Below are 14,974 nucleotides of genomic sequence, written 5' to 3' on the forward strand. Positions count from 1 at the left end.
GGCTTGCTTTGGGTGGAAAACCACCAGCGAACAGCGTAACTTGGACAGCTCTGCCCATTCTGGAAAATACAGTGGAGTCTGTTGGGGGGCAAACAGCAGGTTTTGGGAGAGAAAATGGCTGGATGAGCACCGAGAAGTCATGCCTTGGCCCTGATGGGGGTATATCTGATGCAGGGAGGGTATATCAGAACCATGAAGAGAAATCGCCGCTCCGGTACGCGATAGGGCCAGAGAGACGGTAAGGTTGCAACAACCACTCGACCTAGTGGGCAGATTGCCGAGGGGTGAGACCAAGGGACTGCCGGGTGAGAAAGACGGAAGGTACCAGCTCAAGCTAGTTGTATCCGTACGCAACGTCAGTAAGAAAGGAAGAAAAAAAAAGACCCTTTCTTTTTTAGCCCTGATCCCATTTGCCGTCACCTGTGGCAGTGAGGGCCTGCTTCCACGTTCGAGGACCTGGTCAAAAGCTTCGGGATCGATTCGGAAGGGAACTGCAGTGGTCCCAGGAGGCAAATCATCCCGGCTGACCCAAGATGAAGACGTCCGCAGCAGGGGGATTTGCGTCCCAAACGCCAGAACAAGCGTGTCAGTCGGCCTTCGCCTCGATGTCGATACGGTCAAATCTGGCAGGTCCCACAGGCAGATGCCAATGCCAGATGCAGGAACAGAAGGAATACGACTCCGAAGGGATATGTCCGAGATGAAAATGACGGCGGTGCCACGGTTGAGGTTCAGGTTCGGCAATGCGGCGGCTGTTGGACCAGGCGGGCGGCGCGCGCGTCGACGAGATGGGATGGTCGAAGGGTTGACTTGCACCGGACCAGACAAGACTGGTTAGCCTGTGGGGTAACAACTTTTTCCAATGAGGATTTTTTTTTTTTTTTGGGGACTTGGGACGTGTGCGACTCAACGACCAGGTCGCACGATGGTGCCGTCGTCGAAACCATGGGATGATAGCGGTTCGCTCGAGGTGATAATTCGTCTGTTTGCATGGGCGGGCGGGCGCGCAAACGTGCACGCAGCCGCCAGCAGTTCGAGTTCCTCTCGTTATCTCACGAACTTGAAGGCATCCCCAGATTGCTAGACGCGTGCGCTGAAGACGCGCACACAGTTTCTCGCGGCCGCCCACAGGACCGTACCCTCCCCCCCCCTTCCCCCAACTAACCGCGAGCCGGGAATGTGGTGGGTGTAAGCAGGAGGACAGTACATCGCGAAAGAACCCCCCGGCTTTCGGCAGCAAGGAGATTGTGCGACTCAATGCACATCCCAGACCTTTGGTGCTCGATGGTAGGTCGGTCAAAAAGACACTTGGGGAGTGGCTCGACAGGCTCGCTCTTTCGCCGCTGGGCCAAGGCGAAAGTCGCAAGTACCTTCCATGGCTCGTCAGGGAGGGTAGGGCCGAACCAGTAGGAAGGGCGCTTGGACGAGAAACCTGGGACGAAGACTCAACGGGAGGGTGACCCAAGGAGGGCACTCGGACAGCAAGAGGATGGGTGGCCGACGGAGTTTGGTTTGGCGGTACGTTGGAGAATTGGCTCGAGACTCGTATGGGTGAGATGCGGCTTGCGCTGGCGGCCAAGTTGACCTCATCGAGACATGACGGATCATGGAAGGGGGGGGACTTGAAGCTGGAGCAGGGGGTCAGACGGGTATCGCATGAAGGAAACGCGTTTCACGCATACCTGGCAATTAAAAGATCAATTATGCGACCCAGGGATCCCGGGCAATCTTTCTAGAAGGAGTGGGACACTATTCTAGCGTGTGCTCACCTTATTTCTTCGTCACCAACTAGGCCCTCTGGGGGGGACTTGGGGTCCATTCTGGAATTTGAAATCGTCGACTAGGGGAGGATCCTTTGGGGCGGTTCCTGAAGAGACGGACGAGGGCCACGAATCAGATGGCTGGGCAGTGGACAAGTCGGTCGAGTCTGTGGGCACGGGGATGTCGATCAGACGTAAAAAGAGGGCTTGGGAGGTGACGGAGTCGGCGATGTTGTGTGGTGATGAGGTGGAGATTGGAGGAAATGCAGGGCAGATGAGATGCCTGATGCGCAGTCATGGAGCAGAGCAGATGACGGATGGGCAGATGAGACGATGAGAAATGCCCAGGAGGCAGACGAGGCAGTGGACGGAGACGGACAAGGAGACAGAAAGAGAAAGACAAAGAATCAGACAGGGTCAAGAAGATTGTCGAATGAGGTCAGAGAAGGTTCCATCATAGCTTCAGAAGACGGGAGGTAGGCGCCGAGGAGTTGAGGGCAAGATGATTGAAGGAGGAAGAGATTGCGAATCTTGGAAACAATGACATGGAAAATGCGATAAATGCAGGTCCAAATTGAAGCTCCCGACACTCACACGCCGCAATTTTGATGTTTATTTTTTTTTACATTGAGAAAAGTGTGGTTGGTTGGGTCTCAGATTTGGGTCAAGTTCATCTCACTCGCAAGTCACTTTGCTGGATAATCGGGTGGAAAGATACATGGGTTGCCAATATACACTTTTCCCCAGGTGTGCCATCCTGATGCCGAGACTTTTGTCTCGGCTCTTTGTCTCTCCCAGGAAAAGAGGAAGGTGCAATCTAGGTTGTGTACACAGTCAGGTACGAGGAGACATTCCGTGCTTCCTCACCTCATTATCAATGGGCCATGGCAATCTCCATCACCTCACCTTTGTAGAGATGAGACATGGCAATCGGGCCAGACTGTCCCCCAAGAAAGGCTGGAACAGACACAGTCCGCATTGAGGGCCAAGCCTCGAGGTTCGACGTGTGTCGGTGAGGTCAGACCGTCACAGGTATCTTGGGTAAGGTATGAGGTACGGAGTACATGTGTCTGTACCTTACAGACCCAGGCAAGGTACCTTATCTGGTACTTTGCAGGCTCCCTGATTAGCCGCGATGGTTTGACAGATGGGGCCGGCGGGTGCGCGTCAATGAGGTCGGGTGTCGTTGTGAAAGAACGGAGGCAGTGACCCTCGGCTCACGATCCACTCTTTCCCTGGTACCTTGGTCTCCACTCCCGAACTGGGTTGCTGCAGTGTTCCGTTCCTGCCTCCGCTTGTCACGATTCTGCCTATCGTCATGTAAGGTAGTTCCTGCCGTGCGTCGTACTTGTCCAGCCTTCATGGGGTAAGAAAGGTAGTCGTCCAGTAAGGTAAGCCCAGGTACGACGACGACGACTTCTTCAGCCCTCGTCGCATGTCGTCAGCCTGGCCCCTTCTTTCCTTCCGTCTTGACGTAAGGCGGGTGGTATCTTAGGTAAGGTAAGGGGCGCCCTGACATCGGGTTCCTCCCAGATTCCGAGGACCGGGACTGTAAGTGACGGCAAGAACGGCAAGGTAGCGCTGGATGCTCGCTCCTATCTTACTTTGCCGTACCCTGCCCTGCATGTGTGCATCTGCGGAATAGAAGATGGAAGGAATGGATGAGAAAAGTAGACTGTAAAAGTCTAAGGTACGGAGTACTACGGAAGGAAGGTAGGTAACAAAATAATGCCATGTCGATGGTTCCTTCCCGTTCAACACTAGGCCAAGAATGGGTAGTCGGCCAAGAAAACCTAAGGCAACTTAAGTTAAGGTCGGCTGCCTTAGGTTGCCCTCATCTCACGTTGAAGACGGATGACTGCAGCACTGCAGAGAGATGGGATGGGATGGGATTCTCCATTTTCCATCATCAATGCCCGCCTATTGCCAAAGCACATGCGACAACCAACAATCCGAAGCCCAGATGACCACTGCAATCTTCGTCATCGTTCTCGTCCCGCATCGAAATAGATTGCTATTGCCAATAGTCGACCCCCTCCCCGATGCTGGAGGATGGACCCCGGAAAGTCCAAGCACGCCAGCACATACTCTGTACGCAGTACCTTGGGTATTTTAAATCTACGGAGTACGGATACGCAGGTACCTGACCTTACCTTACGTTTCCTGGCCAAGGTAAAGTATCTTGCATCTCCCGAGGGCGCAGCGCACCCATATCAGCGACCACGCCGCTGCACCCGACTGATCCTTTGCAGCATGCGAGCCCCTTACAGAAGAATGCCTGGCTGACTTCTTGTATGCATCGCATGGCTTGCGTCTCGGTAGCTCGGCTCAGAAAGGGAAGTGGTGGGTAGGGTTACGATTGCCACTGCCAGCGGTACATCGTCCTCGCCCACGTTCATGGGTTTGTTGGACGTACCGATCCATGCCACGCCCTTTTTTCTCTTCCGCTTCAGCTCTTCATCCACTTTCCGAACCGCGATCCCCCACGAACATGACGCCGCTTTGTGGCCTCGCCTTCGCGTCGCCTTTTTACCGCATACTTTTCTTACTCTCTTACACGTGTCTGGGATTATCCTCTTCACCCAGTCTTGGACGCTCGAACCCGCCGCAAACCTTCTTTTACAGTCATGAGTCCGGACCGTCGGTATACACCGGATGACAGCCGGCGCTGTGCCTGTATGCAAGTCGATGTTGCAAGACAGGGACACCCGTGGTTTTTTCTTGGTCTTGCTCGAGGGGCCTCTCCCCGGACTCGAGCCGGAAAAGTCTGCTGCGCTTCAGAGGAGGGGCATCATACGATCAACCTCGTTTCTGTGGCAGCGGTGCCCCTGCATCGCCTAGCGAGCCTCCAAGGGCCCTGTATCTCCTCAGCCCAAAGCTTGATGAACCTTCGTCCGCTTGGCGGTTTGGGTATCCGGTCGGCGGAAGCCGTCTCTTTCAGACTTCAGTAGGGAAGTACGAATAGTATTACTAATTGCCCTTGCGTTACATGGCGCACGTATTTTACTCCCGTCTGTCTATCCGTAGTCCGAGGTAGCTACTACACCCCGCAGACTGCAACCACCACACTTACAAACTTCCGCAACATGACTTTGTGCTACACCAAAGAGCCGCTTCTCTGTCTTTGTCCAAAGTCTCGCAACGAATCTAGGGTTATCAGCCCGTATCCTGGGGCCGAGACTAGCAATCGCTTCCGTCCACCGGGCCCCCCCACTTGTCTCGAGGCCTTATTGCCGCTTGGCTCTTGGGGATTTTTGGAGAAGACCGTTGGGTGTTTGCAGGCACCCGGGTAGGGATCCCCGAGGTTGTCACAACTCACACTAAACTTGGTGGGTTTCTGTGCTAAACAGCAGGTCAACCTTGAATGCGCTTCAGGGTTGTCAGTCTTAATCCTCTCGAGTCTTTCGCTGCTCTTGGTACCCAGTTTCTTGTTCAAGGGACCTGGTCAGTGTTTTCCTTTCGGGGATCCTTCACGAAACCAGCCCTGTCCAAATTACAACACCTGTCCTCCAGCTGAAGGTTAAACCTGCAAACGTGTCGCGGGTTTGCGCCGGCCTGCCGATTCCGAGCGTCTCCTGAGATCCGCGACAGTCCCTCCACAAGACGTTTGATTTACTTTACGCCACCTCACGCATTTCGGCTCGACTGACCAGAAACACAAGATCGTGTCCAAGCCTCGCATCAGCTGAGAAAGACGAGAAACGATGTCGATACGACAGCGAACCAGCCAAGGAAATTACCGGCTTCAGCTGACCTCCTGGATAACTGCCGAGAGGAACTTTTTTCACAGCAATCACCAAGCAGAGTCCAGTCACAAAGCCAGAGCCAGAAACCATCTCCGGGCTGCCTCATCTCCACTCACCAAGCCCAATAGTTCGTCCCTACCTTCTTGGAGAGCTCGCCCGATGCAGTGCAGCCTCCAAGTGAGTTGACGGGGGTTGACCCAGAAGTTATTTCCATGTCTTCATGCGCCGCCCTGTGGCTCATTCCACATCTGCTCGCGTGCGGCGTCGACCCTCTCAGATCGCCAATTAAGGCCCCCAAAACAGCCACATCTCCACGACCAAAAATATCCGCTCCTTGCCACACTTTTCTTTTCCCGAACCCTTGTTCGTCCAACGAGGACGCCAGGACGAGCCCCCATTCCCGACGGCCTGGGCCAAGAGACGCCCAGTACGGAATGAATCGCCATTGTCAGCCGCACCTTAAGCCCATCCCGACTCCAGCTCCAAGGATGCCGCAGGGCGATGACGTTTCGTTCCGTGCTCGCAATCTTAGGACACAGACAAAAACGCCCGAGGGGGACGGAAACGCGTTCGCTTTCCATGGTAATATCTCAACCACGCTGTCGACATATTGATCATGAACCCCTCCTTATCACCTCTCTACTAACATGCCCCAGTTGCAATATCTACAGGGCAACTAGCCGCTCCAAATCGATCCAAGGGGGAGCGTTTCCATCGCATCGGTGCTGAACATCTACTACATAGCTGCCCATTCAGGGCACCAAACAGGGGGTGTCTTTTCCCTCTCTCCTTCTCCCTTCCCGTTCTTAATTCTTTTCCTGGCGCATTAATGCATGAAATCTCCAATTTGCGCGGACCATCTACCCCGCTGAATCAGCGATTAGACTGCCCACCATCTTCAACGGCCTTCCCGCCGCCTTACCACTTGCAGCCCACGTCGTCCGAAGGACAAGCATCGACGTCGCGCGAAAACTCCAACGGTTGTGCCATAAGCGGAATACGGCATGGCAAAGGCCACCGCCACTCCAAAGCAGGCGGCAAGAAAGTGGACGACATCGCCTCCACAGCTCCTCCAAAGTGACAGTTTTGTCGTCACATTTTACAGCTCAACTCCCTTCTTGGACCCTAGTCCCGCGTTCACAAGCATGGAGCGCCTGCGTACCTGTTTTCTGAGATAATCCCTATCCTTCTCGGCACCCTCCGCCTGTACCTGCATGCAGTCCGCATGCGCCAAAGGGGGGGGGATTTGGGGAGAGGAGGAGGGGGACCTGGCACGCAGGCCCCCCTGCCGGCCTTGCTGCATCTCCTAGATGACTTTACTGCATGGAAGCCTTGGAAGAAGTCGACGGAAATTTCTATTCATGGTAATCACAGTACACACTACCGTCACTGATACTATTCCCATCTTGGAGACGCGCATGAACGGGCTGTCGTGGGAGGCGCAGCCGCTCTGCGTAGGTAGGTGTACGTATGTTTTGTTCTTATGTGCTACTGATAATCCTCACGTTTATCGAATATGGCCATGGGGTTACAGAGTATGGTACGGATACGGCGGCGAGGGAGCTTTTCTGCTCAATTGACGTGCTTCCAGATCTAGTGGTTTGTTCGCATGCTCATCCTCACCTCGACAGCATTGCAGGTGCAATTCCTTGACCATGTTCGCGAGGAATTGACTTTTTTTTCTTTTTTACTAAACGATCTAGATGGAGCTGGATAGATGAGAACAAGGATCAGAAAAGCACTGTAGGCAGTCTGCAACACCAAGACTCTCACACATTTTGATGTTCGCTTGCGACTCTGTGACACCTCCCGCGGCCGAACCCACTCAACATGTCAAATACAACAGTTGACACCTGGATGACAAGTCATGGATTGCATGATTTCCCTTTATTGATTTTTTGAAAATACTCGGACAAAAAAAGTACAGTTTGGTTTCAAAATGAAAAAGAAGCCTGAGGCTGTCAAAAACCTGTCAAACGCCGGTTGTTTGCCCTTTAATCGCACAATGTTCCCTTCCTTCCCACTTCCCCTTCCCTCCCCTTGCGCGTTGCTCGCGTTTCCCGAAACTACCCTCCCCCCTGCGACTCGCTTTCTTTCTCTCTTCTCTCGTCAGGCTTTTGAAGAATCCACCCTCGTAAAACATTCTGCCGGGGAATCGAGGGTTCACCTCCCCAACTTTGACGTTCCTCTCTCCATCCTGAAAAAAATGTACCAGATACAATGCATCAAGTTTCCCATCGATCAGGCCCCCCTCCCTCTTTGGCCTATTTTTGTGTGTGTTTTTTGATGTGTATGTAAACGCGTGCGTGTAATGTCCCTTTCCGGCAGGTGAACGCTCTCTCGGTAAGAGAAAGCTCCTCAGCCTCAGCCTCCAAGTTTCCGTTTTCCTTCGAAACACGCACCTGCCGCGTGGACATTCCTCCACCGCCGCCTTAAGCGAAGTTGTCAGTCCGATCGACCCAGATGTCCTCGAGCTCCGCAAAGCTGTGAAAGTGCACGGGACGGTGCTGGTCGCTGTAGAACGGCAGCGGCGTATCGAGCTTGACGTGCACGGGCTTCTTCTCCATGCCCGCAAACGCCGAGCCCATGAAGCTGTAATTCCACATGCCGTTCTCGGGCACGAGGAAGAAGCCGCGGAAGCGCGGGCTCAGTAGGAGCTTGCGCTTCTCGCCCATGGTCGTCGTGAAGCCCTGTGGCTGGTCGCTCTGCGTGTCCCTGTTCTCGGCGCCCCACTTATAGCCTGTTGGGGTGAGGCCCCAGGCGGAGAGGGAGACGGAGCCGGGTGTGAAGGCCACGTTTACGGTGACGGTGTCGTGCTTGTCCCAGGCGGTGCTGTGGGCGTCGAGGAGGCGTGCGTGTTCCGTCACGTCGGCGGCGGACATGTAGGGGAGTTCTGAGCCCGAGGCGGTGTGGATTACACCGAGGGGTTCCATGCCCTCGAGGAACTCGTGCTGGGGGAGTTGTTGGGGCAGTTGGACATTGCGCAGGCCACCGATCTGGGGGATCATGACGATGCACTTGATTTCCTTGACCTGGTCATTGTCCGGGGCGGAGGATCCGTAGAGGTAGCCTGCGACCTGGACGCGAAGATCGGCGATGGTGATGAAGCGCTTGAGGATGTTGTTGGGCATCACATAGGTAATCTCCTCGAGGTCGTTGTCGACGGACGAGACGTAGATGTTGTTTGCCTTTGTGCGCAGGTTGGACGTAGCAATGGCGCGCGTGCGCCACTCCGTCTTGGAGGCAAAGGTCTGCTGCTCGAACTGCGACGTTGTCGTAACGATGATTTCCTCGCCGTGGACGTTTTGCGTCTTTGTCGTCACGGCCGTCAGCTGCTGCTGCTCCTGCTGCTGCTTCTCGATCTCGGCGGCCTGCTGGCGTTGCATCGAGGGCGCGGATATCTCCATACCCAAGATGATGTCGCGGACTTCGCTGCTCGTGAGACTGGAGACGTTGACGTTGTTCTTCTTTCCGTAGTCGTTCAGGATGAGATCGCGCAGCTGCGTTTCGACCTTGATCCAGTCCTCGTCCGAGAGCGTGGGCCAGATGTGGTGGTCCTGGGTAATAACTGTCTTGTCCGGGCGCAGGATGAGCTTGGTCTTGTCCGGGTTGACGTGGAGGGCACGCAGGATCAGGATGAGACGGGAGAAGGCGGTGTACGACGAGATGCTCTTGAGCCACTCGTCGTAGAGGTTGAAGAGAACCATCTGCGGCTCGGTAGCGCGAAGAATCATGTCTCCCAGCTTCTCGACCTTCATGGCCGCCTGGAACGGCAGTTGCAGCTCGGAGGCTCTGATAGCGATGTTGGGGAAGTCGAGCAGATGGACTTCCAAGGGATCCAACAGACCCTTACGGGTGACGATGAGCTGCTTCGGCTGCTCCTCCACGGGGAGAGAGCGGATGAGGGCTGCCACTTCTTCGGCGGTCTTCCACTTTGCCAACTGTCCGAGACGCTTCTGACCAGCCCAGACGCTCGTGTGAATGATCTTCAAGAACAGCTGACCGGTTCTGGGGTTGAAGATGAAGATAGCACCGTTGATGGGCTTGGTGGTCAAATTACCCTCAAACGTCTTGTGAATTGTCACACGGTAGACGTTGGTATCGTCGATGAAGAGCTGCGTTTGGTTGCTGAAGAGTTCAGAGTAGTTCTGAGAGTTAAGGAACTCCTGGTTGCTCTCAGAGGCGTAAAGCTGCAGACCCTTGCGGATACGCTCTCTCAGGACGTAGAGAGCCGGGTTGGCCTTCATGATCTTGGCCATGGCCTGCTGAACGAGGACCTTCAGACCAGGGAAGTACATGCCGTAGGCAGAGTACAGGTTGTAAGCCAGATCGATACCAATCATGAGACCGGTTGCTGAAGGGTAGATACTGGCGCTGTCCGTGGTGTAGTCGAGGTACTTGGCACGAGTGTATCTCTCAATGTCGTGAGAATCGTAGTCGCCGTATCTCAGCTGGACATCGATCCAGAACTTGTTCGTAGTGGTGGGCTCGATCACATCCTTGGTGTCAAACAAGGGAGAAGGTCGCGTAACGTTCCACTTGTGACTGGCAAAGAGAAGAATGTCGGCACAAGAACTGTTCATCTTGTAAGACTTTCTGGGATGAATCGTCTCTTTTTGTACCGTCTCGATTCCGAGGGACTCGAGTTCTTGATCAAAGACCTGGCACAGATCCATGACGACCGACTCGTGGATCTTCTGCCACAAATGGGCTCGGAAAATCTGGATAAGCGAAATTTTCAGAGTAGGGATCTTGCCGTGCAAGAAGATACCAGTCAGATCAAGCTGGACTTGGAAACCGACGTAGACGTTGGCTCTGTTGATCGTAGGTGACCACCAAAGGGTGAAACGTCTGTTGGGAATCTGGTTCAAACCGGACCGTTGAGCGTTTGTCAACTTCTTGAACTTCATGGATTCTGCATAAAAGTTAGTCCCAACATTCAGATACGAAGAAACAATTGAACTTACCCTCGAAACCGCTTGCTCTTTCCCAGAACAGGCCTTCCCATGACGGGAAACCAGTTGCTTTGAACAAGGTGTGCTCGAGAATGGTTTCTACACCACCAAGAGCTTGAATGACATCGGTACGATAGGCGTTGAGGTTCCACAGTTTTCCGTCGTGCCTCTGGCTAGTCCACCAGAAAGGGTTGTTCTTCATGAGCTGATAGATCTTGAACTCTGCACGAGCACGGAAACCCTTGTCGAAACTCAACGTGCTTCTGTCCTTTTGGAAGAGGGTGTTGATGCGCGGCAAGCCGCGATCCCAGCTATCCTCCAAATCCTCGAGGGTCAGGCGGCGGTTCTGCTGGTTAGCTTCCAATCTCTTCTGCGAGTATTCCGTCCAGACTCGCTGCGAGTCGATGAACTCGGCCTCCCACGGAATAATGTACCGGAAGATGTTAGGGATGAGCGTCTCCTCGTCATGCGTCATTCCGGCGCGGTAGTGGGTGACGCCAGTGTCAGTCTGCTTTGACCACCGCTTGTCACTGGCAGGAATCAAGATATGCGATCCGGAAATCATGCCCAAACCTCCCAGCTCCTTGGGCGTGTAGAACACTGCCGGAGGGAAACGAGAAGGCATCTTGGAGTTCAGTCCGATCTTGACTCTCGTCTGAATCTTCGTCTCGCACTTCACAATGGTGTCCAGCAAGCTAACGGTAGACACTGCTGCCTCGCGGTAGTACGTAAATAACGCAATCAAGGCAGTGTTCCACTTGTTAGCGATCTTTGTGAATGTTGTCGAACCCGAGGACATGAGAATTTGACGGATCCGGTTATTAAACTTTTGGATGTCCTCTTCCGTGACCTGAAGGAAGGCGTGCGCCGTTCTCTCCTTACTCGTGTTGTCAACCAAGGACCAGACGCTGTCCTTGACTGAAAAGTCGTCATTTTGGTTTCTGCACTTGGGTAAAATGCGGACCTCAAAACCACACATTGAGAACAACAAGTTCGGGTTGTCACGACTGTAGACGCTGGCGAAGCTGTCATCCCACTCGATTGTCGTAACGGAACGAGGCAGACGGTTCTTCAGATCCCAGAAGACGGCTCTGCCCAAATTGACGTCGTGTCTCATAAGGCGCATACGCGAGTCACGAGGCCAGCACTTCTTGCTCTTGTATCCGATGACGTTCTCAAAGTTGGGGTCAGGTTGTTCAGTGAGGAAACGTTGGATGAGATCTCGGGACTCATCAGCTGTGAAACGCAAGAAGACCCAGATCTTGTCAATATAACGAGTGTAGAGGCGGATGGGATGTCTTGTCTCTGTCTCTCTGTCACGGAACTGAAGGAAGTCGTTAGGGCTCTGGGGAGGACCCGCGATCTCACTGGCGCGCTGGGGGCCCAGGAGAAGAAGGTCGAGCACAAGACCGTAGTACTGGAAAACGAATGCAGAGAACTGCAATCCACGGATCATGCCGTAGCTGTTGACATGGTTCATGTCCTTGTACGTCAACTGCACGTTGTTCTTTGCAGTGATGTAATCCGCAAGGTTGTGATCCATGATCAAGCGGAGCAGAGAGTTGAGCAGGGTCAGCTCGATCTTCTCGTAGACCTTGGACAGCTCCGTCTCGATCATGACGTTGCACTCTCCGTTCTCGGTCTCCCAGACCTTGTCGAGGTTGTTGATACCTTGAGCCCACTTGTAGGTCAGAAGAGGCGGGACCTCAGAGTCTGAGGGCTTAATCCAAGCGGGGAACAGGTGGCGCTGGTCGGCCTGGTACCATAGGTACTGGTCGAGGTAGGCATCGCTAATCTTCTCAATGGGCTCGATATCATAGACGGGGTTGATGGTGCTGTAGTTGTCATTCATATCGATGCCGACTTCCTTGAAGGCACGCTGGGTAAGGAGGAAACGCTTGATACGCTCCAGAGTAGTACCGGGACTATCATAGGCCTGCTCGATCAAAGCCAGCTCCTCTCGCTGACTTTGGTTGAGACGGCCCTTGACAGAGTAAGCTTCTCGCAGGCGCTCAAGTGCCAGAATGAGAATCTTCGTGTCGTGCTTGTAGGACACACTGGGGAAAGGAATGGGAGAGAACTTGCGGGACTCCAACCAGTGAACAGTGGTGGTGTAAATCGCAACAGCCTCCTCGGAAGAAACGTAAGGTCCATCCTTCATGTGGTTGTGCTGTCTCTCTTGCTCTGCCTTGAGCCAAAGTCGGGTGAGACGACCGACGTTCTTCTTGGCCACTGTCTTGTCAACAGTTGCTCCACGGCGAATACGCTCTCGATTGTAGTGGGCGACGGAAATCCACCAGTCGGCCTTTGCCTTCACATAACGCAAGATGATGTTCTCAATAGGTGCCGGCAGACCGGGCACCTTCCAGGGGATGTTACTCTTCCAGCATCTCCATGCCTCAGACAAGTGCTGAAGGACGGTGTTGACCTTGTTTTGCTTGATACCTTCGGGCATCATATCCATCAGGTCAGCCATTACAGACGCGCGAAGTTCGAGATCAAAGTGAGACTCCACACGCTGCTTGGTCACTGTCTTGGCAACACCCTTGCTGTGACGGCCCTCGAATTGACGGGACAAGAGGTTTCCAAGCCACCTCTCGAGGAGAGGGATGATACCACGCATGAAGAATAGCCAGACTCTCCAAGCGGGAGCCCAGAAACCGCAACCGGGGCCCTTGCCGACGGGCGCCGAGTTGAAGCGGTAGTAAATTAGATGCTTCAGGTCCTTGCAAGAACGGATCTGGTGCATAAGCTTGTACTTGTAGCGGTACATGCCGGTAAGCTGGCCGACGTGATTGAAAGCGTACAGAATGCCATCGGCGAGTTGGAAGGCGTCGATGTTGCCAAGGCGGTACTGCACCTGTGCATCTACAATAAGCTTGGTCAAACGCAGAATCTCACGCATGAGATGGAATGCGTTTCCGAAACGGGACTTCTTTCGCTCCTTGGTAGTCAAGGTCTTGACAGGCTTCAAATTAAAGTTGTAATCGAGGTGAAGGTACGTCAGGTTCTTGCGGTGAATAAGGAGATTGAGCATGTTGAAACCCTGTCTGCAGACTTGAAGACCAGCTTCAACCCAGTCGATCTCGGTCTGTTGGAAGAACTTCGTCTGCTTCAGATTGCGCATCAAATTTTGATTTTGCTGTGACTTTGGCTTCTTCTTGTGGAGTTCGTTCAAGACGAAGTTCTTGAGCAGTTTTTGGTAAGAGACGCGAACCTTGACGGGTGGCTTGTCGGAAGGAGGGTGCTCCAAGTACCACTGCTTGATGAGAGGAACATCCTGAGCCCGCACCATGCGACCTGACCGACGATCGAAGGGGAAGGGAGCCCACCACAGCTCGATTGCCGATGCCGTGTCTTCATTAGTCAGCTCCTCCTCCCCGAGGAAGGGCTCGAACTCCGCGGGGAGTTCAAACTCGTCATCTTCAGGCTCCTCGTTGTTTCCAGGGCCGAAAATCTCATCCTCGTGGCTGACGGTGAGATTCTTTGGTGCCACCGCACGCGAAGAAATGGGGTGGATTCTGCGGTCAAAGTGGAAAGCGGGGAGATCAGGGCTCTCTGCTCGCTCAAAAACCACCTGGGGGTGAGAATGCCATGCTAGGTGCACACTTCTCGGAAGAGAGTTGTACAAATAGGGATAGGCCACACGGAACTCTGTGCGAATGGCATTCCTAAAGATGATGCGGTCGATGGCGTTGAACTCTCCAAAATCCTCATCATTGGGGTCGATATCCTTGTACAGAGGCTCGAAACGGGGCCCGCCGGGCAGGGCGACGTTGAGGGCCTTTCCAGTCAGGAAGCTCCTTAAGTCGAAGAGGTTGAAGTAGTTCTTATCCACCACGTCAGAGATGAGAGGTCGACTCAATCTGAAAAGCGTTGCCATTTGCTGTAGGTTGAGATTCCAAGACCGATAGCTGTCGCCGTTGACGTGGGGAGTGTCGAGCAGTGGCCTGTGGTCGTAGAACCACTCGAAGACGGCGGCATCCTCCTCTTCGTTCAGCTCCATCTGGATAGGCTCCAAGGGCTCAACGTCCTCGATGTTCTCGGACCAAGACAGAGGTGGTTCTTCGTCGTCGAAAGGGGGGAATCGCATGCGCTTGAAGAGACGTCTGTCGGCTTTTTCCTTCCTCATAAAAGTCCACATCATTGCCCACTGCGCAAAGAAGACAGGTTCAATGACTCTGGGGATCTCATTGACCAACGTCAAGCAGCCGTTGACATGGTACAGAACCTTGACTTTCCTGTCAGACTCCCATGGCATGGGCATATTTTCGAGAAGCTTCATGACAGCATGGGGCATGAACTTCAATGCACCAAGGTAACTGCGCTTATCGCTTGTGTACTTCTTTTGCGACACATCACCAATGTCCTTGACAATCTTGCGCAGATGCTCAGGGGGCATGTCTGCCTTCTGCGTCTCAACGAAGCCACCCTTGCGCTTCTCGCCGAATCGGTTGCGCTGATTCCGAAGCCATTCCTTCTTCTTTTGGGCAAACTTGGCGATCTGGGGATC

The 14,974-nt window shown here is 53.8% G+C and overlaps 5 protein-coding genes across 5 annotated transcripts; 2 read left to right on the forward strand and 3 right to left on the reverse strand.

Annotated features, from left to right (window-relative positions):
• Window positions 1-363: 363 nt before the first annotated feature.
• On the reverse strand, window positions 364-2,020 carry BDP55DRAFT_179297 (uncharacterized protein). Its single transcript, XM_060565808.1, has 2 exons — window positions 1,770-2,020; window positions 364-1,628 (listed from the first exon to the last, which is right to left on the reverse strand). The coding sequence occupies exons 1-2, from the start codon at window positions 1,817-1,819 to the stop codon at window positions 587-589; spliced, it is 1,092 nt and encodes a 363-aa protein (XP_060428626.1). The 5' UTR covers window positions 1,820-2,020; the 3' UTR covers window positions 364-586.
• A 794-nt stretch (window positions 2,021-2,814) lies between these two features.
• On the reverse strand, window positions 2,815-3,239 carry BDP55DRAFT_179392 (uncharacterized protein). Its single transcript, XM_060565809.1, has one exon. It carries the CDS (start codon window positions 3,121-3,123, stop codon window positions 2,887-2,889), a length of 237 nt encoding a protein of 78 aa, XP_060428627.1. The 5' UTR covers window positions 3,124-3,239; the 3' UTR covers window positions 2,815-2,886.
• Window positions 3,240-5,718: 2,479 nt separating this feature from the next.
• On the forward strand, window positions 5,719-6,587 carry BDP55DRAFT_633062 (uncharacterized protein; the record flags this gene model as incomplete). The annotated part of the gene is made up of 2 exons (XM_060572503.1): window positions 5,719-6,088; window positions 6,163-6,587. 2 exons carry the CDS (start codon window positions 5,719-5,721, stop codon window positions 6,585-6,587), a joined length of 795 nt encoding a protein of 264 aa, XP_060428628.1.
• Window positions 6,588-6,702: 115 nt separating this feature from the next.
• BDP55DRAFT_179408 (uncharacterized protein) lies at window positions 6,703-7,146 on the forward strand. The gene has a single exon (XM_060565810.1). The coding sequence runs from the start codon at window positions 6,817-6,819 to the stop codon at window positions 7,084-7,086; it is 270 nt and encodes an 89-aa protein (XP_060428629.1). The 5' UTR covers window positions 6,703-6,816; the 3' UTR covers window positions 7,087-7,146.
• Window positions 7,147-7,938: 792 nt separating this feature from the next.
• Window positions 7,939-14,863, reverse strand: BDP55DRAFT_554188 (pre-mRNA-processing-splicing factor 8; the record flags this gene model as incomplete). The annotated part of the gene is made up of 2 exons (XM_060569371.1): window positions 7,939-10,421; window positions 10,474-14,863. 2 exons carry the CDS (start codon window positions 14,861-14,863, stop codon window positions 7,939-7,941), a joined length of 6,873 nt encoding a protein of 2,290 aa, XP_060428630.1.
• Between the last annotated feature and the right edge of the window lie 111 nt (window positions 14,864-14,974).

The sequence above is a fragment of the Colletotrichum godetiae genome, assembly GCF_030913485.1.
Source record: "Colletotrichum godetiae strain CBS 193.32 chromosome Unknown BDP55scaffold_25, whole genome shotgun sequence".
Taxonomy (NCBI): Eukaryota; Fungi; Ascomycota; class Sordariomycetes; order Glomerellales; family Glomerellaceae; genus Colletotrichum; species Colletotrichum godetiae.

Coding starts and splice junctions, on each gene's coding strand:
- BDP55DRAFT_179297 (XM_060565808.1), bottom strand. CDS start 1,819: ATGGACCCCAAGTCCCCCCCAGAGGGCCTAGTTGGTGACGAAGAAATA. Junction 1,629..1,769: donor GTTGGTGACGAAGAAATAAG/GTGAGCACACGC, acceptor CCCCTGCTCCAG/CTTCAAGTCCCCCCCCTTCC.
- BDP55DRAFT_179392 (XM_060565809.1), bottom strand. CDS start 3,123: ATGAAGGCTGGACAAGTACGACGCACGGCAGGAACTACCTTACATGAC.
- BDP55DRAFT_179408 (XM_060565810.1), top strand. CDS start 6,817: ATGACTTTACTGCATGGAAGCCTTGGAAGAAGTCGACGGAAATTTCTA.